The 24,184-nt window shown below is 42.1% G+C and overlaps 1 protein-coding gene across 1 annotated transcript in view; it reads right to left on the reverse strand.

Moving 5' to 3' along the window:
- Positions 1–1,322: 1,322 nt before the first annotated feature.
- The window catches only part of igsf3 (immunoglobulin superfamily, member 3), a 105,249-nt gene continuing 82,387 nt past the window's right edge, over positions 1,323–24,184 (reverse strand). Inside the window, exons 7-9 of the mRNA XM_015364374.2 lie at positions 7,896–8,303; positions 5,839–6,261; positions 1,323–5,160 (exon numbers count right to left, since the gene is read on the reverse strand). Coding sequence (XP_015219860.2) covers positions 4,910–5,160; positions 5,839–6,261; positions 7,896–8,303 — 1,082 coding nt within the window. The 3' untranslated portion in view covers positions 1,323–4,909. The remainder of the gene's footprint in view (positions 5,161–5,838; positions 6,262–7,895; positions 8,304–24,184) is intronic.

The raw sequence follows: 24,184 nt of genomic DNA on the forward strand, positions 1-24,184 counted from the left end.
ACATCGGAGCTCATGGCTCTCCCATGAGGAAAAGACTGAACCAGAGCGGCTGTCACGGAAGGGTAGCCAGGAGAACCCCCCCTCTCCAAAAGGAACATTACTACACGGCTTAGGTTTGGAGAACAGCAATTGAATGAACCGCATGACTACTGAAACGATGACCTCTGGACTGATGAGGCCAACGTGGGGTTGCTGGGCCATAATACAACATGACACGTGTCAGCACAAGAGCCTCATGCCCTCCATCACGCAGGGTGGTGGAGGGGTGGTGATGTGGGCCTGCACCGAGTCCACCATGAATCCCTCTCTATACCAGCGCATCCAAGAAAATGTGAGACCTCCTATCCGACAGCTAAAGCTTAGCTGAAAGTGGATCATGCGACAGGACATGGCAGCAAATCTACAACCGAGTGGCTGAAAAAGAACTGCTGTGTCAGAGTAGACCTCAGACCCATCGAGATTCTGTAGCGCAACCGAAAGAGAGCTGTGCGTAAACGAATGCCCTCAAACATCACTGAGCTGGAGCAGTTGGGCAGGAGGAGGTGCCCAGAACTCCTCCCAGGCGAGCGCGAGACTGACGAACTCTTACAGGAAGCGTTTGCTTGAAGTTATTGCTGCTTAAGGGGGATCCGCCCGTTACTGGACTGTGTGGTGCTCTTACTTTTTCACTCAAGGCTAATGTTCGTTGGCTGAACTTTGTTCAGTAAATAATGACAAATTAAAATGTGTTGTGTGTCACCTGCCACATGAGGTTAGATTTACCCACTGTTGTGTGAGGAGTAGAGGAGATGTCCCAACTTTTGCACGTCACCGTATTTAAATGTAATTCAAATGACCTACACGGTTAAGAAGCGAAGAGATTCTAATATACTAAATACTTCCCATACCTCATTTTCTTTATTAGGGAAAAATATAGAAAAGATATATAAGATATCTAAAATAGCAGAGATGTCTCAGTCCCATGTTGTTCTCCTTCAGATGAGATGTTAAACGGGGATCCTGACTACTTGGTAAGAGCAGGACTGTTGACCTGGTATGGTGCCTAAATTCTGCCTAAGATTTTCACAATCTGCCCCTCCAACATTTCTCTGTGAATTCAATAGGTGAAGTATTTTCTCATGGCATGGCGGTGGATGAAATGTGTCCCTTCAGTTCATAAAGTGTTTCGGGATCCTTTGGCAAGAAAAGTGCTTTAGAATTGCAAGGAATTGTTAGTTATTGACTAAGCAGGATTACGAGACATGTAGATCCAGCATGCAGAGGGAATAGATTAAAAAAATAATCCTCTGAATTAAAAAACAAATGGGAAAAGAAGACAAATCTTTAATAAACAATGAACATTTATTCAAGCTGTCAACTGCAAGAGGTGGACAGAATAAAACCATGAACCAGTGCAAGATACATGCTAAACAGCAGAATTCAAACTACAGCTGTGAGAAGGAAAGACACTGCTCTCACACAGCAGAGAAATGCACCGCCCAGGGCGTGTGGAGGCCACATCACAATCTCTGTTATTTCCAACATGGTCCAATAGTACAATAGCAGAAGTAAAGACTTAAACTTGAAACACAATGAGTGCCCAAAATACCTGAAATATAAAGTTAAAATCATTAAAAATTAAATAAGGAATGCATATGGATGTGCACTGTATACTGTATAGAAAGGAGGCAGTGACTTCCAGGACCTGGCCATACAGTACAGTACAATCATCTTATTTGATGCAGGCATTTAAAAAAAGATTATATTAGGGTTATGGAAATAAAAACACATTCAAAAAGTCAAAACCTTTCTTGTACAAATTTTGGATGAGAGTAACTGCTGGCTGAATTACTTGCAGCCTCACCATGGAGTTGCAGCTAGATCGGTGAGCGAAACGAAACACGGCATATTAAAAATGTTTGTATGTTTGTACAGTAAGTGATGAAAAGATCTCAGATTGCCCCACCCCCAATCTGCCTGTGAAAGCACTTGCTACAACGAAAATAAAAATAAAGCAAAATACAAAATATTCCGACGTACTTTTCTTTTAGTTCAGTGCACTATGTTTGAATAAATCATGTTTAAAAAAATAAAACTACAACATGTAAATAAGCAGCACTGGCTTCACCGAATGCACACCACTACTGTTTCTACAGCCACTTTCAAGCCAGTACCTACTACAGAGAACACAATCCAGAGCAATATTTTAAGTAGAATGTAAAAATCACGAAACATCCAAAATGTTCCTGCTATCATGCATATACATTTTGAAACAAGTTAGAAAGGAAGAAAAATAAAGCTGACCGGAATCGCCTAAAAAATAAACCCCTCACACAAAGGGTTCAAAGTTTGACTTGTCCTATTTTGACATCTATCTTATTCTGTTCTTCTAAGGAACCTACATCCATAGGGTCATGTGTCGCATGAATGACCCAACCATTTACGTCACTGAATTCCATACAAACTGTGTGAGTCTAGATGACAAATCCACTGGGTACATTTGGTGTTGATGGCACAATTAGTCTGCTTCACTTTGTGAAAAAGAAGATAACATCAACTGTAAGATCCTGCAGCGGAATCCACTTCTTTGTAGCTGTAATATATAAAGCTTCCACACATTTAACTAGGTATCACACTTAATAAATACAATAAAAAATAAAAATTCTGAGCAAATGTACATTACCACACTGTCTAAAGAGCAAATTTATTGGCATGGTTTCCAACACAATGCAGAACATTCGTTTACCCGGCCCTCACCAGGATGCACAGAGGCCGGTTCTGACCTCGTGACGCTAAACTGAGAGGAGGACCGGATGATGACAAACTCCAGCGTTGCCAGACAACGTGTGCCAACTGGTGCTCAGCTAATGACTGTGCTTTCTCACAAAACCTAGCAGAAATATTGCGAAATATCTTGCTCAACTACAGATGAAACGGTTAACTTGAAGTTTTGATAAAACAATCTCCTTAGCTTCTAGCAAAAAAAACCATTCAATATATCTGACCTTGTGCTTGTTTCAAACCTAAATTCCAGGTTTTTGATGTCTGTCACTAGAATGTCTTTGCATTACACATCACTCTGAAAATGCAGCTCTATTCCTCTGAAGAGCACACATCCCTGTAGATGAGTAGGTGGATTAACAAAAACCTCTTTATGCATGCCAGTACACAAACCTTTTCATGCAGGTGATAACATTTCAGTTGTCTGAATCGGAACTTTAACCTGCTGTATGCTGATTTCAAATGGCCATCAATTTAGAAGTTCCGCCCTGTTGCGCAGCTTGAAGTTTTTAGTTATACAGTTGTTCCTGTATGTATCATTTAAGGCATACTGCATGAAGTTATTCTTACAGCTAATCAAACCAAAGAAAAGGAAATAACAGATGCCACACCCTTTAAAAAAGTTTGGATTATTAATACTTACTTACCATTTTGTTTTTTTCAGGGCTTGTGATGTTGATATGAAACCCCAAATCCCCAGTGTACTAGAAACTTTTCTCTTTTCCTCCTCAGTATCATATAAGCACATAGAGAGAATTTTGACCTGTTCTAATGTCTATCTAGAGTGAATTAGGCAAGTCTACAACTAGGACAGGTACGCCAGTTTTTGGCACTAAAATGTCCCAAATGGGCAACATTTCATTTTTAGTTTCTGCGTATGTTCAGAAAAAATGATCACTGAATCTCGCTTGATTTAATTCACAATTTAAATTCAATTACACTGTCAGGTGAATCAGCACTGCGATCACACTGCGTTGATTGCCATGAGCTGAAACATTTGTTCTCTTCAAGCTGCACAGATTAATACAACAACAGGTTCACAAAAAAGATCCGCTTTACGTTCACCGATACCCATAATGTTTCAGAAATATACAGGGTCAGCGGTCGATAAAATTGCCAGGAAACCCGATAAAAAGTCTGTCTGAGCCCCTTTTCTCTTCTGAACTTCCTGCAAATTTCTGAGGAAGCACACGAGGGATTTCAAAGATTTTTTAATTCAGAAAAGTCTCTGCTTTTTCAAATCCCACTCTCAGCTCAGGAGGTTCATGTCACGCCCATGTTCAGTGAAAATGTTCAGTCTGGCACAAAAAGGACGATATTTCGACACCCTCAGCTCCTTTTGCTTTTAGAAGCTCTAGCTTAAGAAAGATGTTTTTGCTCATCTGTAGACCCATAACATTAAGCCAGTGCAGACCTCAGATTATACTTGGAGTCAGAACAGTTTCACATGTTCAAAGGAAGCATGGTTTCTTTGGCACTGGAAACAGGCCATGTTTTTGCTGAAGTTCTTTTTTTCCAATATTAGCCGCCAAGTCCCTCTAAACTGTTTTAACATCACTTCAGTGCCAGTCCAAGTTGGTGTGGAGGCCACCACCACTCTATTTCAGTGCCGTTTCTTTCCTGCTAACAGGCGTGCAGAGAAGACCACTGTTTTCCCACTGACAGATCGCTTTTCCACTCATGTCTGTGTCCAGATGATGATTTACAGTGGCACATTCTAGTGGTCGTTAGTGGAGAACAAATTAAATAATCAATGATATGTACAATGCACAAAACAATCACCGAAACAATGACAAGCAATCAAAAAGAAACCAGACATAAAACCTCACTGACACTTAACAGCAATGAAAAGAATGCAAAGACGATGATTTGGCAAGTGTCACCTGTCCCCAGTATTTTCTCGTTGTGTTAATGAAAGGTGCCTGATTTGAAAGCAATGGGGATGCAAAACCTCTCAGGGTGCAATAACGCTGTTTGGCATGACAATGCTTCTAATTTCTAACCAGCGCAGCCTCACTGACAGGTCACAGGAATGGACAGGAGACGTTGAGCGTTGAGACACTGGAGAGCAGTTGCAGCCAGCGACTGCAGCCCACGGTTAATCTCATGGTCCGCGAACGAACGCATCTTCCAGGGGTTCCCCACTGTCTTACTCCACAGAGCCCGGGTGGAGGCTGAGTGTGGGAGGATCCAGGCAGGTCGGGGAGTAATTGATGTGCGGCTCTTTGATCCAGAGCAGCGGAGCGCCGTTTTTGCCCTCCGAGTTCTTGCTGGAGTTGCGGGCCTTGTAGCGCACCAGGAGAATGGTGATGAGGAGGATCCCGAAAATGGGAAACGGGTAAAAGAAGACGAAGTAGAAGAGGGAATCATTGGAACAGATGACTGACTGCAGAGACGTACCTGCGAAGTATTGAAGAACAGAAACGTTAGACAAGGTACACAACTGCAGAGCAAAGAATAAAACACAATCAGACAGGGGAAGAGCATTTAAGGACCTGGTTTAGAGTTGATATAATAAAGATAAGAATGTAAAGGTCTTGCTGGAGTAAGTGCTGTTCAGTTTGTTGATTTATATTTTTACAAATCTAAAAAATAATTATTGTTGTGATAATATTAGTCATTTAAAAGTTCAGGCTGGTGGGAGCTTGAATAAGCAGATAACTGTCATTGTCCTCACAAGTTTTCAGTAAACCAAATGCCATCATAGAAATCTCTGGCCACACCAGTATTCCAGACATCACAGAGACCAGCCTATTTTCAGCTATTTTCAACAAGGTTTTATAATGAGAATGACAAACAGGACAGTAAGGCAAACCCTCACAGAAGACAAGAAAGTATTTCTTGAGCACTCCTGGCTATGCAACCACGGTCCGGATTTAAACAACGCACTCAGTGAAAGACTAAAACATGGCTCTTCTACTTCAACATGATTTATACTAGAGTTCTTGAATCGGAAGCCCCCAGGGGCTCATTCTTCCTCGCATTTTGTTTCGAGAGACAGAAACGCGGCAGGGCCGCTCCCTGCAGACCCCGTCTCACAGCCGCGGGGCACGGCTTGCTGGGCAGCGACCAGCTCACCTCGCTCAAGCACGTCGACCAGGGTCGCGCCGGAGTTGTTGGTGGCCAGGCGGTACCAGGCGTTCCTGGGGTTGAGCAGCCATTCCTCCACGTGGCAGTAGTAGCTGCCCGAGTCGGCCAGGCCGGCGCGCTGCACCGTCAGGCTGTACAGCTCCGCGGAGGGCCGCTCGAACTGCAGCCGGGAGCCGGGCCCGGAGCCCTCGGAGGGGCTGCAGTTGCCGTTGCCGAAGACGGCGTCGTGGCCGATGGAGAAGATGCACTCGGGCCCCTCGCCGGCGCCGGCCTTCGCCCGGAGGACGTACCAGGAGACGGAGAAGCGGGAGTCCTTGCTGGACTGGGAGGGGATGCTGCAGCCCAGGCGGAAGGCCTCCGTCTCCACCACGGTCAGGTTGGACTCGGACTCCTCCACCTGCAGCCGGATGTCTGGGGGCACAGAGGAGAAGGTGGAAACACCAGCCTGAACCGAGTTTCGGCAGCCAAATTCCCACACAACATGGCGCCTGTTTTTACCCACCTGAATGGCTTTGAATAAATGAAAACATGAAGAAAGCACATCTTTACAATCATTATAATGGGAACTATTGGAAACTAGGATCTGGAGATTGCTTTCCACCTTAATATCTATTTCTAACCAATGTGCAATTTCTCTTCCTTTGTACACAGATTGCCAATCTTGAACACACTGTACCTTTGCACCTCCGCATTTGCTCATGGGAGTTAAAAATCCTACTGAAATATACAAAAATGGATTATGAAGGATCTGAAAAAGTATTTAAAATACATTTGTGTCTCTAAAACTTAATATACTCCTTTTTTTCAAAGACAAATATGGCCCTTTTTATTTTTTACACTCATGAGCAATAAATGAAGTAGGGGAAACTGATAAATATGCATATATAGAATGAGATATTTTGTGTTAAGCTTCTTGATATAATTAGCTTTCTTGAATTAAATGAGGCTTCAGAAGCAGCCGGTTGTCAACTACAGTACTTATTAAAACCAAATAATTTCTTCCACATAACTCAGAGCAAAAGAAATATAATTCCTTGCTTCACATCTATGGTACTGTGTCTGTAATCTCGCAATGTTTTAGCAAATCTCCTCACTGCATGTTAATTACACTGAACTAGAACATGTAACATAATTGCATAACAGACTGCTACAAAGGCCATTTCAGATTTTCCGAAAACAAAAAGATCAATTTCTACATCTGCAAAAAAAAAATTAACCAACCTCTGAATCTGTGAACTGTGAACTGGAGAAGCCCAAACACAACATACAGCACCAGTTCTCAGCCCAGAGGAGAGATGTGTTAGAAACATGATAAGGACAACAGGTCAGGTCCTGTTCTGTTATTCATGTGATTCCCTGTTTTGCCCATGTAGCAGGAATGAGATAATTCTATGAATGGTACTGCACAGAGGAACCTGTATTCCCAACAGGCTGGTGCAGAGACAGGCAGCGCAGATTCAGACACAAATTAAATGCTGTAAAAGACCAGCAACATAAAGGCAACATTTTGGAAGCTATACAGTATTACAACATTTTGTTGTCACAGAGTCCATGTATCTTTCACTAACAGTTAAAGGTTAAAGCAGTACTAGTTAGAGCAGCCAAAATACTCTCCAAAATGGTTTAGAGAAATACTGTTTTTTTAGAGCTATGGAAGTGGGAATTACTTTTACATTTCTTTTTATTATTTTGGCAGACACTGCTCCCTCTGAACACAGCTCGTTCCGGTTCTAGATCCAGGGCTGTAATCATGACTCCACACTGAGACCAACTTTATATGCGTGATCATGTGCTTCTAAACCCTGCCCGCAAACAGTGTTTTAGGCCTGTAGATGTTGTGAACTGTAGTTGTTACTGGTGCAGAAACCAATTCCATTTCATCTTGCCCCTTATCTCAATAACAAAACTCACGTCACGGTCTCAGAGGTCTGCAGAATCGATTTGTGCCCCGAGATACTAATTCAGTTCTCCAGGAGCTTCTCCGGCTCTTTTATTAAACCAAGGCCGTGTGGTTCTCTGCCTCGCCTGAACCTGCAGACTCCTACCTGGCTGCTTTACCAGCACCTCGGTGAACCCCGACGTCTCCTCGGCGAGCTGGTACCAGACGTTGTTGGGGTCCAGCTGCCACTCGTGCACGCGGCAGTAGTAGGTGCCGCTGTCGCTCAGCTCGGCCTGGTGCAGCGTGAGGCTGTAGAGCTGGGGCGAGAGGCGCTCCGACTGCACGCGGCTCTTCAGCCGCTCCTCCTCCGCGTACGTGCCGTACTCGAACGCCGAGTTGTGGTTGATCTTGAGCAGGAGCTCGGCGTCCGGCTCGCCCGCCTTCCTGGCGTACCACAGCACGGTGTACTGAGACTCGGGGCTCGTCCGCGCGGTGATGGAGCAGTTCAGGCGGACGCGGCTGTCCTCCAGGAGCTCCAGGTTCTGGTCCAGCTTGCTGACGCGCAGTTTGCTCACTACCGAACAAAAGACACAGACACATCGATCAGCTCAGCAAAGTCTGAAAAGACACCTGGCTGGCTGGCCCTGGACCTCTGAAGGCAGGGCGCTCCACACACATTCAAATACAAGGGAGGACCGACCCTGCTTGTCCGTTTACGAGTCTGTGGGATCACGGTACCCAGTGAGCAGGACAGTAAACTGAAACCTGCAACCAGCAACCTGTCTGGTCTACTTTTCAGACTGAAAAAAAAAATCAAATCTCATGAAAATAAGTTATTATATTTTACGGATGCAAAAAAATCCAATTTTCCATCTGCTCTGACACTGGCTGCACTAATCCCAGCGGGACGGCGGCTCTGGTTCCACTGATGGCTCACGCTCGACCACAGCACAGCCCGCAGACAGGAGCGCGACAGAGCCGCGTTTTCACACCGTGGGGCTGAGGGAGGAAGCTTATTTTAAAAAAGAACCCTCAGGCAGGCACGTGCATCATCACACTCCAGGATAACTTTCTTTGTGAAAGAGGCAGTGCAGAGTGACTGAAGCTGACAGCACACTGTGACACTGAATCAATCGAAATGAAAATAGAAAGAAACAATGGTAAAATAAACTGCATAGAAGACCTCATTTCAAAAATCCAAACAAAACAGGTTATAATGTGAATAGCAACCCTCTCAGCCTGTATGTCCTTCAGACACATATTTCGAAGCTTCAGCAGTTTTGAAATGGAAAGGCTTGGTTGCTCTGCCTTGGAACAGTAACCAGTACAACACATCTTTAGATATCTGTCTGCTGCAGAGAGTGACAGGAGCTGAGCCCAGACGCAAGTTTGTGAAAAGGCCCTGTGTATCTTCTCTACTCTTCTTCAAGGATAATTATTTTAAGTTTCAACTTTCTAGTTCTTCATCGTTTCTTTTGCGTCAGAGATAGTTATTCTGGTACCTGAGACAGAGCATCAGAATTACACCCAGTTCCATTCTACTAATATCTCTTAAATAATTTGTCTTCAAAAACACAGCACTACAGAGGTATTTTACATACTGGTTCAATGTTTTCCCATCAGAAAACAAAACATGGCCTCACAAACCTATTTTATTTCCTATGGGTGATAGTGTTATTCTGTGGAAAAATCCCAAAAGACAAGATCTTTCTTCCATTTAACAAATCTCTGTACAATCTTCAAAGGTCAAAATAATCGATCACAACTCAACCACTCTGTAAATACTGTGAAAGTTAAAAAAATGAAAAACTGCACAGAAAAAAACACACAAGTCTCGTGACACAAATGAGAGGAAGGAGTGGTGCCGTGTGTGGAAGACTGTAAGAGTGGCAGGTGAGGCTCGGGGAACATTCACACCTGAACACTCACCAGTGCAAATCAAAGGCCCAGCTTGCTTCTCGCCTTCACTGATGGAACTCAACGTGCAACATAGATACACAGAAAAGAAAATGTTGACTCTACTGAGCTTTAGCTAATTTCAAGAGTCCATTCTCTCACAGCCAGGAGGAGTCCTGATTTGTTTCCTCAGCATGAAACCGCAAACTCAGAGTAGTAAAAAGTAGTAAAACAATAACCAAGCTGGTGTTCTTTCACAGCAGTTTCTGTTCCAGTCAACATACAGCTCTTACTTGCCAGGAGCAACCAATCCAAACCCTTTCATACAATTAATTCACTAGACCAATGTGAGAACGGACACACTCTATTTCACTAACCCATTACTCGACAGGAGGGAATGTTTACATGAAGGCGAGGGTGAGCTGATAAGCAGTCTTGCTTTGGCGCCCTCTTGTGGCCACCCTGTTGACATTGCAGTCCTCCTGGGGGGGGGGGGGGGCATGGGGCAAACAATATTTCTAATGTTACAAAATTATTTACCCCACAGGGATACCCGTTTGACACGACAATAAATAACTACTGTGTGAAAAACAAGGATAACCGCCGAAAACATTCAATCTCTTTGCAGAGGAAAAGGCCCCAGTGCTACAGCAGTATTTATAAGGAGGCCTGTCCAGAAACACAGTGCTGAGGTCAATCAGTGGGCCCTGCATCATGCCAGTGATCATCATAATGTTCACCGACGCATTTATTCACATGTTCAGTTTTATTCTGTCTCCTTAAGCCTATGCGTTTCAAACTGGATGCCATTCTGTCATCGCAAGGGAAAGACGTGAAATAACAGAGAACTGAGGAATGGAAATCTTGTCTGCCAAACTCCGAATTAAGCAGTTTTTTGCCACAGAGTGACACGCTCCCTGGTGATGCCTGAAGTCAAAGGCTTCTGGTTAGAAATTGCTTGTTCATTTTCATTAGCACCCTATTCCCATAGGAACAGCAAAATGCTCTGTCACCTTGGATACAACAGCAATTATATACAGTACGTCTGAGATAAAAATAATCAGGGAGACACAACTCTTTTCTACATAATCCCATTAATGTCTCTGTGCAAAGAATACAAACACACACAACAAAGCTGCACAAAGAGATTTAGGAGCTGCTTTTGTGGGGCACTAATTACATTTGATCATAACAAATGACCTAAGTGGGGACGTCTCTAGAGAGAAACTGGTTTGCACGTACACCTATTGTGAGTGAAGCGCATTCTTTTCCTGGGTGACCTTTCGAATCAACAGGGGTGAAAAGGCTTTTCAAACCGTCACAAAAAAAAATGTTCTGGATCCTGTCAGAAAATTGGCCTCCAGGGTTGAAGGATTAAAAAGAAGAACACACAGATAAAAAATTAACCTTGAAGATTCTGGCATTTTTCATGTCGGTGAGGTTTCCAAGGTTACTCAATTTTCTCAGCTAACAGCGATATTTGCACCTGCGTATTTGGCTCTGCATGCCTGCAAGTCTGTAAAAAGACCAAATGACAAATACAGGAGATTCCTCCATGGTAAGAAGAGAAGCAATGAAATAAGACCAATTAAACTGCCATGCAGATTTCCAAACCTCTGAGTGCTTGCTGCTAAAAAAAGAAACAAATTAAGCTACACTTTCCAGAGCAAAAGCTGCAATCACATGTTCTCCAGTTAAGTGGATTTGAAAATGGATCATTTTTTAATACAAATGAATGGGTGTTTTAATACTAAACAAGACATTTCTAATTAATAAGTAGTTTGGTTAAAGTACAATCTCTCTTTATGAAATACAGCTCATTTATTTTTGCACAGAGCAGTTAATTGCTGTGTAATGTGTATTATTGAGATAAAGCTATGCTCTATTATTTTTATAGATTTGTGCAAGTATGCATATACTGTACATTCAGATACATTAATATGCACTCAGATACCAGTTTTGTGATTTGTGGGTCTAAGCCAAGGAAATGTTATTGATTATCTATGTGTATCATTAAAAATCAAGCTCAAAAGTGCTGTCTTGGCCTTTGAAAACAAAACATAATTTTCAAATTAGATTGTTCTTTCTAATAAGTCCTAAATTTGACAGCATGACAGACAAAACACCAATTTGTGTCTGGTTTGAAGAAATAATGCTATAGCATGGCTAATTCCTATATTTTTTCAATTATCTTCTCTAACAGGTTGTTAAAAGATTACAATGAACTGAATTCCTTTGAACTGACTGGTAAATTTGTTCCACCCACTTCACTGTGTTACTACAGACCAATGCTAACCACAAAATGACAAACCGATGAGTTTCTATTTGGTAAAAATTACTTTATTCTTTGCCTTTCCCACCCCCTGCTTGGATCAACAAACGCCTGCTATAAATCACCACTATAACTCATGAGCAGGCTCAGCCCCCTGTTTCCTGATCCACAGAGAACCTGCGCACCTGGGAAGCTGATGCAGCCTGGGAGGACTGAGCCTAATCCACCCAGCACTGGGTCCAGGTCAACTGGTATAACTTTCAGCTGATTAATATAACACAAATTATAATATTAATTCTTTACACTTATACAGCACTTTTATGACATTCCACTGAAAGTGATTAACAGGTAATGGGGATCCCCTCCACCACCACCAATGTGCAGCCCCACCTGGATGATGTGACAGCAGCCATAGTGCGCCAGTCCCCTCCCCACACACCAGCTCTCAGTGGGGAGGAGAGCAGAGTGATGAAGCCAGTTCAGAGATGGGGATTATTAGGAGGCCAGGACTGGTTAGGGCCATTGGGAAATCTGGACAGGACACTGGGGTTACACCCCTACTCTTTTCGAGAAAAGCCCTGGGATTTTTAACGACTACAGAGAGTCAGGACCTTGGTTTTATGTCTCATTCGAGAGACAGCGTCTTTTTACAGTACAGTGTCCCCGTCACTAAGATAAGATAAGGTAAGATAAGATAAGCTTTACTGGGGCATTAGGACCCACACAAGCCGCAGGGTGAGCGCCCCCTGCTGGCCCCACTAACACCTCTTCCAGCAGCAGCCTTAGTTTTTCCCAGGAGGTCTCCCATCCAGGTACTAGCCAGGCTCACACTGCTGGGCTCCAGTGGGCTGCCAGCTGGGAGCTGCAGGCTGGTGTGGCTGTGAAGAGAAGCTCAACAGGTTTTCCTGTCTATGCTCCTGGGAGAGCAGATGCCAGATGTCTTGTCTGTGAATCATGAAGACCAGACTTGTGCTAAAGGAGCAATTTATAATCTGAGAAAATTTTATTTTAAGCAAGATGTTCAGGAATTGCTGTACATTTAAAACATGTTCTCCATAGTCACAGGAGATCAATCCTGCTCAATAAAAAAACCTCAATTTACAAATTAGCTTCCAGAAAGACACAGTGCCAATGGCTATGAAAGAAATTAAACTATTCTTAAGAAGATAATCATTTTGTTTATGAACAGAGTTCTCAATTTGTGTGTTCTTAATTAGACCTCTCGTTATCCAATTTGTAGAACTCCTGAAAACAATTCATTAAAAGAATGAATTAAGATCATAGTGGCACAATGAAGACTCAAGGTATGCATTGCATAATACACATTGCATTAATCTCTGCAAAATGTTTTTTGTTTACAGGTGTGCTTAGAAATCCTAAAAAGGCAGCCCTGAATAAGAATTCTGAAAGGCTGAGGAAGACAAGTGCAGAGATATATGGATTTCTGCAGTGTCAGGAGGCTGGAAATCACTCCTGTGAACAGGCTGTGCAGAACAGCAAGCCTCCATTAAGAAAATCATTTATAAGCTATAGGTATAAATGTGCTTGTTACTAAAGAAATAAATGCAATATTATTTATACCATAAAATATTAAAGCTGTTGGTAATAAAATAGTGCAGCCGTTGGAGAGCTGTCAGTCAACAGAACATGAAGAAGCAAGTGACACATATAAACATAATAGAGGAAGATATTAGCATACAGTATGTCAAGCATTTTTATTACCATGCAGGTTAAAGGGACCAACATGAAACACGCAACATTCATCTCACAGTAACTTGCCCACTGCACACAGTACCTCAGCACCTCTTTCAAACTTTTGACTGGCCAATACATCTTTCTTTTTTCAAAATTGCTTGATACTGACAATTTCACAAATCTAATAGTGTTTTCAATTTGATTCACCTAAATAGTTGCTCCTCTCACAACCTTTTATTCATGAGTAGAATTTTTGTCCTTGCAGTATCTAGAAGATGGAAATACAAACAAAAATGCCAGTGGCTCTTTCTTGTTTCTATATTAACTTTAGCAGCTAATAATACGCAGAGTTTAATATTTTTCCAAACCTTTGAAGGACAAACCTAAAATTTTGATAGAGATTAGTAATCCTATTTAGCTATAGTACAGAGTATAAACAAGTCCTCTTTCTCCTTAGAGCTCTACACAGGCACTGGACTCCAGTGAATCATACACAAGTGAGATGACTCTCCATGCTCAGAGGGTGAAGTGCCCACACACAGCTCTTTATTTTATGATAATCGGAATTTGCCAAGTGATAATTTCTTTTTACAAGCCTATTCAGGTGAGTCAGTTCAATGAATCAAAAGCAGTAACTCAAAGGCAGTCTTTGGTCCTCACAAAGAAAGTGAAGACAGAAGATGAGAGCCAGCTATCTACAAGAGAATGTCTGAATGAAACAGCTTCTCTAATGAGTCTGACCACCAAACTCATCAGCTGTGTGCTTACTACAAACACGATGTAAAACATGGAAAAAACAATCTAAAATAAAGTGCTGCCAAGGCTGTAATATTTATAATCCTTGAAAGATACTTTACCTGACATAACACAGACTTAAAAAAAAAACAATTACACTCTAACAAGTATTTAAGAGTATATAACTCCTTTTCTGCTCTGTGCTATGTGTATGCCACAGTATTAATATGCTGACCTTCACAATGAATCAAATGCAGAGCTAAACATGGCAGTGTCAGCTTTATTGTGCCTAGGATAATGCAATAATTATTTTAATTATTAATAATTATTAAGAGTACAAATGTCATTCCTCTTTAAATATAGTCTCTCTGTCAAACTATGGCTACAATCGGATAAAAAACACATGACAAGGTGCTCTAAATTTGTATTCTGTTGTAGATTTGTGGGGTAAATAATGATCCACAGCCAGAAGAACAAACCCGGGCTGGCGAGAGAAGCCTTTGTGAGAAGATGTAGCTTTTAGAAAATGTTACCCTTATAGCCATTCTAGGGGCTTTCAGAATATAATATCTATGCTAATGAACTGAATTCATCTTTGATTCATTTGTGTCAGTGGAAGAATCACATCTTAGTTCAATAATATAATTAAGTCTGGTAATTACCTCTATCTGTTCACAGAGCAGGCACTGCCAGGGCCTAATTAGTCCTCCAGCTGCAGGGAGACTAAACGGACAGACAACTTTCTGCCTGCCTTAAAACTGTGAAAGCGAACTCTTCTGTAAGGGACACTTTAGCAGATCAGCTGAAGAGAGGACAGAAAATGGGAACAGAAATAATAGTTTTCAAAGCTGAGATACTGAGTTACACATACATGATAAAATATGCTAAAGAGCTGGCGAGTGTGTGGAGGACTGAGCACTGGTGGGTGGCACTCTGCAGAGATGACCTGGGCTCCATCATCAATGGTGATTAACCACACAATTGTTAAATAATCAGACCCCACAGAAAATCAACCCACAGCTGTTCAGCACCGTCTTGACTTTGATCGCATATTGCATACTTTTTTTATACGATTTATCATGAGTGCAAGGTTTTTAGAGTTGAACCGGGCGTGCTGCCTAATTTAGGATAAATCCAGTTCTTTTTGCCAGTGCTGGGCCACTGCAGGGATGTGCAAGTGTCCGTTTGGACTACTTTACTGTGTAAACACCTGTGTATCAGGATCTCTTTTTCTTCGCTGTGTGATGTCTGATCTTGAAATCCTCCCTTTCTGAGCCTCAAACTGCAATCAGGTTTCACGTAGTGAGCGTATACCCAAATCACACCTTGTACACTTCCTGTTTCCATTGCATTCAATAGTTTTTGTGAACCATTGCATCAATGCACAAATTCTTGCATGATTTTTTAAAACATAATTTGTTAATGCAATTCACTTGTTCTAATAGCAACCATCCATTCGGTTTCTAGCGTCTTCATCCAATTCAGGGTCATGAAGGGAAGTGATCTCTACCCTGGCAAGCATCTGGCACAAGGCAGGACAATCCCTGGACGGGACACCAGTTCATTGCAGGGCGGCCACGAGGACACGCAAACACACGTGTGCACTCTCATGTCAGGGCTCAGTTTTACCAGAAGTACGTCTTTGGACTGTGGAAGGAAACCCATGCGAACATGGGGAGAACATGCAAACTCCACGCAGACAGCACCCCAGGAACTGACCCCAGGGCCCCAACACCGCGAATAATCAATGCTGACCACCACCCACTGTGCTGCCCCTGACAGCAACCAATTAGGATTATTTCTTTCAAAAAACTTAGAACGAAACCAGTGCTTAGAGGCTAAATGCTAAAGCACCTGTATGGACATGAGTGCCAAACCACTTGGTATCTCCATCCTCTTTCACATTCATGAAGATGCTTAAAACAAACCTGCATTATAAAATCAAGGTTTCTAACAGCACAGTTCCCCTGAGACTGTGTACAGATGAGTGAATTACAGTATGTGAAGTAACTATTGCATGCTTGCCTGGAATCCATCGCAGACTTACTAAATTAAGATGGGACATCTGAATGGACAACACAGGCTCTGATTGATCTAAGAGACAGAATGAAAGTGCTGACAGTAATGCTTCAGTAACAGTAGCACGCTGTGTATGAAGGAGTATCTGAGTCGCAGATGCTCTGAACAGGGATAATATCTCTTTATTAGTCTTCCATGGCAAATTGACTCATGGTTCATTATTTGTGTTAATTTATTTTGTGAAAGTTGGAGTATTTTAGCTAATGGGATTAAACTCCAAAATCTGCATTAGCTTTGGGGGTTTTGAATATATTTACGATCTATCTGCAGAGCCTAAAATTGAGACTTTGTCACTCTGTAAAAGCTTGCAAATCATTCTATAAAGGGTATGTGGCACAAGAACACAAAAAGCATTGTAACCCAGACACTGTCCAATGCGTATTAACAACTTCTTTAATGATAATTAAAAGAAAAGTTAGGGTCATTAAATATTGGTCAGTATTTAAATGAAACAAAAAAGAAAACTTAACTCTCAGTTATTAAATTGTACAAAATGTTTATATTCATTTTAGTTTATATTTGTAGAAATTATCTTGCAGTAACACATGCGTCTATACATATGGAAGCCAAAGAATCATGACAAGTTATATTTATTTACTTTAGTTGTTGCAGTTATATTAAGGCAAAGGTAGTGAATCAACCTCTTAACCTATAAGAACTACAAGATTAAAAAAAAAACATTTTTACAAATTGCATTATGGTGTAGTTTATGAGAATCGCATTGAAAAATGGTAGTATTTCAATGCTGTTTTGTTGATTTATGTTGTTTTTATTAATTTATCTGCAAATAAATCCAATCCTTTAGCTATAAAGCTATTTCTGTTATAGGTAATGCTGCAAGGAGAGATGAAGTAAGGCAATACGCTTGTTTTTTATAGTCCAAGCTCGTCTATCTTATCTTATAGAGAGACAAACTACAGCTACGTAATACAGATAAATTCTGAACAGCTTGAAACAGCATTGGTAAATACAATATTTAAAATTCTTCTCATCTCTGCAATAGTGAATCTCTTTGCTCAGAGTTCAACAACTGCTGCATTACTTTTCCTAGAAAACATCTCTCACATTTCGATGGGGAGGGGGCTCTGATGAGAGGGGATCAATGATTAATTCCACTCTTCCTGGAGATAGGCTTCCTGAGAAAGGTTTGTGCATCAGCTATGGACAAGCTAGAAGCCCAAGCTATCAATTATGATAAGGAATTAAAGTAATCGCAATGTCATTAAACACACTGCCCTTCTTCGCTACCCAGGGTTGCTAGCATTGCAAGGTCTGAAGCTCCAAGTGCTGTAAGTGCTGTTACAATCCAGTCGATTGTTCAAAAGGACATCTGCACTGACATTAAAATAAATAAAGCACTCACTCGGTAATGGAAAGTTAAACTAATTAAAACATAATATACAAATTATTTGTAGTTTATCAGATTCCATTAAAACTTTCCTTTGCCTTTTATACAGACTTTCTTCTTGTGTGCCTTTGACTTCACACAGCATTTCTGTTGTTTGACTTACAGGGGTAATTACTGCCTTTCCACTCGCCTTAAATTACTCATTTGTCAGCCGGGGAAGGAGTTAGTGTTCAATTTCATTACGCACTTGCCCAGCTCAGTAAAGAAAGGGTCTGAGAAGACAGCTTAATATCATACAGCGCCGTCAGGAATCCTGCCTGCCACACTGAAGTCTCCCCATATATGACAATGGGTAAAGATAACAGAAATATTATAGTCAGAACAGGTTCAAGCGAGCAGACGGGCTGAAAAGCAGGAAGAAAGAAGAAAAGGCACAAAACTTAGGTTGTTAGGCTGTAGGAGCACACCTTAAGAAGGCTGTGTCATCCCTGATCTGACTCCTTTCATTGTCTGTCTGTTGGATACAGATCGTAGCCGGCGTGTCTAAACACATTTTCTTCCCTGAGCTCAACAACGGTACACACGAAGACATGACAACGACAGGGGGACACAGATCTAGCAGCTGGTCATGGTGAATTGCAGCAGGAAACAGCTTCTCGGGTTTCAAAGCAGAGAAACCAATAAAGGAATATGCAACTCTCACTTGAACATATTGCATTTCCAAACTTTCATTAATCTCAGAGGTGGCAGAGCCATTAAACTACGCACCAATCTAGTGCTTATTACTGCAGATATTAAATTGTCTCCAGGAGATAGGATGGCAAAATCTCCCAGTGAGGTCTAGGGAATTGTACCGTGTTTGTAGTTATTACATTTCTAAAAAAAAGCCAGAAAAAATCCAAAACAAGCGCATAGGAAAATAAAGACATGAGGTAGCAGCCGCTGCTAGACAAAATACTGTCTGCTTTGTCATAAACATCAATTACAAATAAGCTACATGACAGAACTGTGTTTAATAATGTTAACCCTTTCCATTGAGAGTACTTTTCAAGCTATTTTAGCATTACCAATCAGAAAAACTAACCCAACCGATTCAGGCCTCTTGTTAAACACTATTTTAGCGTTTTTGAAACACTCAAAAATGAAAAGTCTCAGAATGGGGCAATGCTATACTCATTACATGTGCAAACAGTTAGATTACATTTTTTTGCACATGAAGAAATACTCCCACAAAATCAAAATGACAGTTATTAATATTAAGTGGAAGGGGAAATATGGAATTGCTTCAAATCAGAAAAATACAAGAACTGTTCTTTCTCACTGTTGAGATGGCAAGCTTACATAGTTATTATATAATTATATCTATTTATATCATTATATCCTCCATATCATGTCATTACTGCTGAAGGAACAGATCTACAGTACCCATAGTTGTTTGAAAGCTTAAAACCCATAGCTTTCTGGCATGAGAAGGATTTAAGCCAACTTTATAGATGCAGTACACTACGCCTCCCATCTCTGAACTAGGAAGAATGTGTGGGATTTGAGATGCTGTGTTGCTTTCTCTTGACAATCGTGAAAGAAGCTGGTTTCTAAGTGGTGTGTAAACTCTGTCAAAGCCTACCTGATGAAATTTGTGGATTCAAGAAACTTTTCAAAATTAAAAAAAAAAATCTGGCAACCTAGAAACCTCTGGAAATCTAAATCTTCGGAGCTTTACTTTTTTTGCTCCTTTTCAAGCTCTCAGTCATGTTGACTACCCCATCCCATAGAAACAATTCAAGATTTAAAAAATATATATTTACAATTAATTGGCCAGAACAGATATTAAAAAAAATTACAATGCATAACACCCCAACTAAAAAGGTTTCCAAAAGAACCCTTGTCTTTTCACATGGGAAGAAATCAAAACAAATAATTTCTTAGACATTTCTGATAATCCAAAAAATGTACAACCTTTTATAAACAAGTTTTCATCAATTTTTTAATTTCTGTAATTTTTAAGTGTAAGCTTACATGTACTGTATACGTCTCTGAGGTCTTTTCGCCCTGATAGAAGTACAGCACCAGTGGGTGGATTCTACTTGGATTCAGCTTTTGGCTCTGTGCCTAAAAAGCTACTGGGACTGTTGTTCTACCCAAACAAGCAGCCGCACAATTTCCTCGCAGTCGTTGTGCTTAAAAACATAAACATCATAAACTAAAGATTTTTAGCTACTAGCAGTATTGTCACAACCTTGTGTTTAAATTCCTTTCCTCGTCTCCTTCCTGAAAGTTCTAAACGGTTGGAACAATTATATTGGGAGGGGTGTGTGCGTGGGCGTGCGTGTGAGAGAGGGAGGAATGAGTGACAGATCTGGATCAAATACAGCAGCTACTAACTACCAAACAAGTTAGGTGGGTCAAACTCACTAAATGATGTCAGACACTTCTCAACAAAAGTACTTAAATTCTCCAATCCCAGTCAAAAACCCATCATCAGTAATGCTTTTTTTTAGTTCCATCCCACAACACCCAATTAGACATGAGCCTTGAACTCTGCCAACGCTTAAGAGGCTGACGAAAGCCATCCAACGGATAAAGAGGCACAATCCCTCAGGAGGTGATGGAATTCCTTCTGAAAGTGTTAAGCTCGTAGGGCAGGAACTAACACTATGGGAGCTAATCTCGGATCGCTTCAAGGATTTTCAAGAAAGGGAATGCGCCCCACTGGAATGTATGGGGAACCAGAGTTTTACAAAATGTTCTCATTTTGCTTGTTTTAGGCTGTGAGGTACCGGGAGGTGGGGTTGAGAGAAAGCAAGAGCTGAGTTTGTGAGTGAGCAGAACTAGTGGAATGGAGGAAGGGTGAACTGGGCTCCCCAGTGCCAGGTGATTAATGGGTGTGTGAGCAGAGCAGCCTGGAAGCAGGAGGACTGTGCAGTCTTCCCTGAGAGGGAAACCATGGAGAAGAACCGGAATTCCAGAGGGGATCCGGAAGAACAGGACAGACCATGTAACATGAGAGACTGGGGCGGGGGCAAGCCGGCAGCGCGGACACGAACACCAGGTGCTGTGGAGTGTGTGCCAGCTGTGTCATGTGGGCCCATGACGTGTGAAGGCCGATCTTTTTAACTTGATTCAAAATGTCCACCTCTGCTTTTAATTTGCCATCAGCCCACTCTATACTGTAGGTTCTCCAGTCAGTTCATACAAAGCAATTTCGGCAAAGTTGCACACACTCCATGCCTATCCATCCACTTTCTAAAAGTTTATCCAGAACAGGGTCACAGGGAGCCAGAGCCTCACAGCACGCACAGGACTGCATACTCTCTGGACGGAACGGGACGCCAGTCCAGAACAGAGCACAATACACACATGCATGCACGGGCACACGCACGGGCACACGCACACCAGGGGCCATTTTCCCAGGCGCCAATTAATCCAGCAGCATGTCTTTGGACTGTGGGATGAAACTGGAGCACCTGGAGGAAACATACAAACTCCAGCCTACGCAGTGAATGCCCCAGGACCTGAAACCAGGGCTGTGAGGCAGCAATGTGTCACTGTGCCGCCGGCTGCCACTCCAATGTAGGGATATTAATTGCTTTCAAAAAATAGTTTTCCCCTGTCTAAAAATTACAGCTTTGATAAAGAGCCCTTTCTCAGTGATAAGCACAAATTCCCCATTGTGAAACAGGCTTGTTGCTGGGAGAATATCAATGGTTTAACTGTGCTACGGAAGAGAATATTGATAAAAACGATCTATCAGTTGCTGGGAGAATATCAATGGTTTAACTGTGCTACGGAAGAGAATATTGATAAAAACGATCTATCACCCCAGAGGAAGTGGCAGGCATCTCTGGGATTAAAGAAAATGATCAGGATGTAGAGAAAAATGTTGGAGAAACACAGAGCTGTAATTAGCGACAAGGGCAAAGTACTTACATGGTTCATCATGTTTCATGAGGAATAAAGCAACAGCAAAATGAGAAAACTAGCAAGAGAGGCGAGGCTCATTAAAAGAAATGAGTTTCAAGTCTGAAGTCTCTAGTCCGCAGTTTAAAAGGATTTCAACTGTGTTGTGCAAATGGGGTCAACCATCTGTGTGCTGTGATAAAAATTTTTGTTTTAGCATGCTATAACACCGTACATGTGCATGTAAAATGAGCAACTTGATCATTTTAAAGCTATTTCTATGTGAGAAAAAGAAAGAAAATGTAAATTTTCAAATTCCTTGTATTTCTCTAGTAATCAAAGTGCTTTACAAAAGGGAAGGACCCACTACAGGAACAATCACAGGGATAGGCGACAGCCATTGTGCGTCAACAGCCCTACTGAACAGAAGCAGAACCTGCTTCACCAGCTGAATCAAGGAGGGACATTAGGTGGGCCAGAGCATCTGAGCCCAGAGTGTAGTTCAGTTTGGACCCTGGGGTTCCACTAGAGAGTCTTTAATTAAACTGTACAAGTATTGTATACAGTTTAATGTCTCACTTGAACATTGGCTCCTCCTACAACCTCCGTCACCATGAAGGGGCGCTGGTCTGGAAATTCTGGTCAAGAAGGAAGAGTGCCACCTACTGGTCTACCAGCACTATGCACTGCAGCAGGTCTTCTCTGGACATTTCCCATGTTAATAACAATAGTCATAATTGCTTACACTTATATAGTGTTTTTCTGGGGACTCCCCTCCACCACCACCAGTGTGCAGCTCCACCTGGATGGCAGCCATAGTGCGCCAGAACGCTCACCACACATCAGCTATCAGTGGGGAGGAGAGCAGATAATGAAGCCAATTCATAGATGGGGATTATTAGGAGGCCATGATTGGTAAGGGTCAATGGGAAATTTGTCCAGGACACCGGGGTAACACCCCTACTCTTTTTGAGAAACGCTCTGGGATTTCTAATGACCACAGGGGGTCAGGACCTCAGTTTTATGTCTCATCCGAAGGACGGCGCCTGTTTACAGTATAGTGTCCCTGTCTCTATACTAGGGCATTAGGACCCACATGGTCCGTAAGGTGAGCGCCCCCTGCTGGGCCCACTAACACCTCTTCCAGCAGCAACCTTAGTTTTTCCCAGGAGGTCTCCCATCCAGGTACTGACCAGGCTCACATCTGCTGACCTTCAGTGGGTTGCCAGTTGTAAGTTGCAGAGTGATATGGCTGCATATCATATATCTTGTTACTATGACCAGGCCCATCTTTGTTTGGCTGCTGAGAGCTCTCTTGAGGCTTTAGGGTTGGTGCAATAGATATTGGCAAATCCTGAAATAATGAATTAAACAAAGAAAATCTTCATGCCTATATTATATAGAGCTGTGCTCTTCAGATCAATTGCTGACACATACTACCAGGCGTAGGGGTCCAAGCAAGCTGCAATCGTGAGTTAAAATAGTTCATGCAATGCACAGTTGATCAGCACACACACAAAGGCTTAGGAACCACTGAGTTTAAGTGGATTACAGCAGGAGGATACCAGATCTTCAAGAGAGACTGAATCGATTAACGCCACTTGCCACCTGCTCTGTATCACCATCTCTAAATGAACAACAAACTTGAATCAGTGTCATGGCTATGTACCATCGGGAATGACACTGGTCAGCTGTTCAGGCTATTGAGTTAAACCCACCTCATTCTGTGATTTTTTTCTCTACACTTGGTTTTGAACAGAAACTTATCAAATTGTTTATGAACAAACTAATAACTAACACACAGTCAGACTTGCCTGGAAAATTCTGCTGCCAACTTTAGCTCAAGGATTTTTCTGAAATTAATGCAAATGATGATCGAGTAACCAGGTGAAAATTTAATATCACAAACAACCTCTGAACAGCCAAGAAGCAAAGAATCCAATAACAGCTAATAGATGGGCAATTCACAAGCTTGCAGACTCGGCAGCAAGCTCTGCGCTTGATAACGGGAAGATGGTTTAGAAGAGGAGACTGAGCAAAACTATTTCAACAGCATCTATCCATCCATTTCATAACCAGTTCAACCAGTCCATCGCAGGGCACAAAGACACGCACAGTCACACCACAAACCAATTAACCTACTAACATGGCTTTTGACCCTGGGAGAAAACTGGAAGAAACGCACTTGAATATGGGAAGAACAGAAATACTCCCTTCAGCACTCCGGGAATCGAACCCAGGGCACTCAGGGCTCCAGCAATACTGACCACGGTGCCACCATGCCAGCCTATCTGAACAGCAACCTATTGCAGGACAACCACTGGCACAGCTGGGTACCTCTGGGGTACGCTCCACGTCCAGAAGTGGCAGGGCTTGAGTGAACTTACTGTAGCAGGAACTGACCACGAAGCGGACATGATACAGAAAGCCTTGCAGCATGGCAGTAGTGATGCTGTCACTCCTGAAGTGATTACTCATCTGGAGGGGACTCTAATAGCTCTATCAGACACAATGGAAGAAGACCTTATAGAAA

Source organism: Lepisosteus oculatus, chromosome 15, assembly GCF_040954835.1.
Source record: "Lepisosteus oculatus isolate fLepOcu1 chromosome 15, fLepOcu1.hap2, whole genome shotgun sequence".
Classification (NCBI taxonomy): domain Eukaryota; kingdom Metazoa; phylum Chordata; class Actinopteri; order Semionotiformes; family Lepisosteidae; genus Lepisosteus; species Lepisosteus oculatus.